Source organism: Mya arenaria, chromosome 1 (assembly GCF_026914265.1).
Source record: "Mya arenaria isolate MELC-2E11 chromosome 1, ASM2691426v1".
NCBI classification, from domain to species: domain Eukaryota; kingdom Metazoa; phylum Mollusca; class Bivalvia; order Myida; family Myidae; genus Mya; species Mya arenaria.
In genome coordinates this window covers 48415092-48418037 of record NC_069122.1, presented here as the reverse complement: position 1 = coordinate 48418037, position 2946 = coordinate 48415092, and the positions used below count along the sequence as shown (strand labels likewise).

The window sequence follows — 2946 nt, the reverse complement described above, 5'->3', positions numbered from 1 at the left end:
TTTTGAAAGAGCACCACCCAAGGAACATCCCTGTGAAGTTAAGTCAAGGCGGTTTAGGGGGAGATGATGTTAATAAGCAATTGTAGACGCCGGACGACGGGCACCGGATGCTGGACATAGACCAATCACAACAGCTCACCTTGAGCATATTGTGCTCAGATGAGCTAAAGACTTGGTATGGTTAATTCAACCATATGTTTCCTTTGTTAATAGCTCTGTAAGAAATTATCACAACATGTTTTAATGTCAATGTTGAAAGGAATGGATGCATGGCAGTGTAAAAATAACACATAATTAATTAAAGCTAAGAGATAACCAAACCATACATGTACTTACTTTTGCCAACGTTTCGTGTTGGGGCAACATGCTTGTCTCTTTCAACAGCGCTGTGTGTTGGTGTCGACTTCAGTCTAGGGGTTTGAATTGCATTTACTGATTGCGTTGGCTTCGGAAGTATTGGTCTATTCGGCTGGTTAGACGTCTGATGTGAGAGTTGAATACGAGGTTGACTCTGGTGAAATGGCGTTATATATAACGGGTTCAGTGTTACTGGTAATGTTTGAATACTCTGCTGCACTGTCTGACTTTTCACCGGACTCCGGAATCCTTGCTGCAACGATTGTGTACAATATTGAGATATCGACGTTGTCAGTGTTTGGTGTATTGGTTGTGTTCCCGGTTGATTTAATGGTTGATTAAATGGCTGACTAATTGTCTGGTTCCATGGTAGCTGTACTGGTTGTGTTCCCGGCTGATTAAATGGCGGACTAGTTGTCTGGTTCAATGGTAGCTGTACTGGGTGTGTTCCCGGCTGATAAAAAGGTGGACTAGATGTCTGGTTCAATGTTTGCTGTACTTGTTGTGTTACCGGCTGAATAAATGGCTGAGTAGTTGTCTGGTTCAATGGTAGCTGTACTGTTCGTGTTGCCGGCTGATTAAATGGCGAACTAGTCTGCTGATTCAATGTATCTAGAAAAGTTGGGTTTAATGGTTCTGCCCGTCTGCTGGCTCAGTGATTGAATGGTAAGCTGAGTAGCACTTGGGGCAATATTCTGGTTACCCCCTTGTAAAATAATATGAATTGGAGTCACTGGGATGCTACTTGAAATCTCACTGATTATTGGAAGTATGTTATTACTTGAAGAAACATTAAAATGTGAAACAGCTTGACAAGTTTCTGCATTATAAGTTTGTGGCCAACCGCTGCCAAATGAATCTGCATTTTGGGGTGGACAATTTTCTACTGTCGAATCGGAAACGTTTGCAGTTAAGTTCGATGAAAACGGTTGAAAAGACTCCGACTGCAGATTTCGGGACGATCTTTTTCCAGCATGTTTATTTCGATGAACCGGTGTTGCATTTGATGATGGCAATACGCGACTGTTTTCTGTTTTTTGATAAAATGGCTCTTTTTGAAAGAATTGACTCGTGCTGGCCGAGGTAGACTGTTGTGACCCATTGTCGTATTCCATTAGACTATGTAACAATTCGTTGAAACGCGGATCCATTGTTCTATCTACTGGTGTTGTGAACCCAGCTTGTGACGTGGTATCTCTTTGAATAGTGTCCAGAACAAGGTCCAAGTCATTTTCATTATAGGAAGGAAGGTCTTGATTGGACACTTGACGTGTTGAAAGATAACTGGTATCCTGATTCATAGGTGTTGGCACTGCAAATTCGGCAGAAAAAGATGCATTCCGGTTTTCAATTACAGTATCGTTGCCTGTCTGATGTGCTTGTTGCGACATATGATTCCATTGTCCACCAGACTGTCTATTTGGAAACTGGTTGCCATATGGTTCATCCGATCTAAGTTGGCGTGTTTGATATGGTTCAGTCAGTTTACTCGGTTTAGTTGTCCTGATTGCACCACGCGGTATGAGGTTGCTGTCTGACAAAGAATCTTTCCTTCCATCGAACGATAGGGCCGACTCCAGATCAGAAGATACGTCGAATTGGGGCTCAATTTCAAGCTTCTCTATTTGCTTTGAAATATCATGAACGTCAGTTTTAGATGCCATTATTTTGAACTGAAAATTGATAAACACATTTTTAGAGTTTGTCAAGAATGTTTTGTTTCTAATAAATATATCGACAATATACTCGGCGCCACATAAAGTAAAGTAAACTATTACTGTAAAATTTAATAATGACTTTGTTTACTAGACTAGACGAATGACTAATAATGAAAATTATAGAGTGGAATGGGTTCAATATTCATTTCCTACTTTTATCAAAGAAATATGAAACTCAAATGATAATGAATGTCAGACTGTGGGCCCCAAATACTGCCTCCACCTCCACCCCTTCCTCCACTTACCAATGGAGATCTTTGTACGGTATGATTTTATGAAACTACACTTCATACCCTATCATTTCCTGTGTTCTGCCTTTTGGCTATTGCGCTGTAATAAATAACAGGCAGTAATGTCCATTACCTATCTATTATTAGAAGCATATATCTATTTTGAAATATAAGTGGGGATTTTCATAATATATGTCTTATTTCAAGCTGATAATGATGTAAACATGTGTTTCATATTATAATACATTGTCGTTAGGTATCAAATAAAACAAAGCATGAACTATCCGTTACCAGAGGAACCTTACCATGAAATGTGTTTTGTATTGCTGGTGATTAGTTTGCCATTTATGTCTAGGTACACATTAGGGGTTGTTGTTCAATTGGTCACATTTGATTTTGTAAAGCATCAATAGTTTGGGTTTAGTTGCAATTTGCTTGATGGCTCCTCGATTGGCATGACTGATATAAAACTATATGACTGGTTTGGAATAACATTGTAAGAATATACATGGTTTTATTGGCCATTGATGGATATGGCCATGTTCCCGATTTGATTTGGCGCTTGGTGTGCTTCAAAGAACCCAGAAATGGCATAGCTTGCCATTGCTTTGTTTTGAATGGGCAAAAGTCAAGTCGAAAGA

At 39.5% G+C, this 2946-nt stretch overlaps 1 protein-coding gene across 1 annotated transcript; it reads right to left on the bottom strand.

Annotated features, from left to right (window-relative positions):
- Positions 1–338: 338 nt before the first annotated feature.
- LOC128236905 (uncharacterized) lies at positions 339–2391 on the bottom strand. Its single transcript, XM_052952041.1, has 2 exons — positions 2369–2391; positions 339–2030 (listed from the first exon to the last, which is right to left on the bottom strand). The coding sequence occupies exon 2, from the start codon at positions 2019–2021 to the stop codon at positions 948–950; it is 1074 nt and encodes a 357-aa protein (XP_052808001.1). The 5' UTR covers positions 2022–2030; positions 2369–2391; the 3' UTR covers positions 339–947.
- Between the last annotated feature and the right edge of the window lie 555 nt (positions 2392–2946).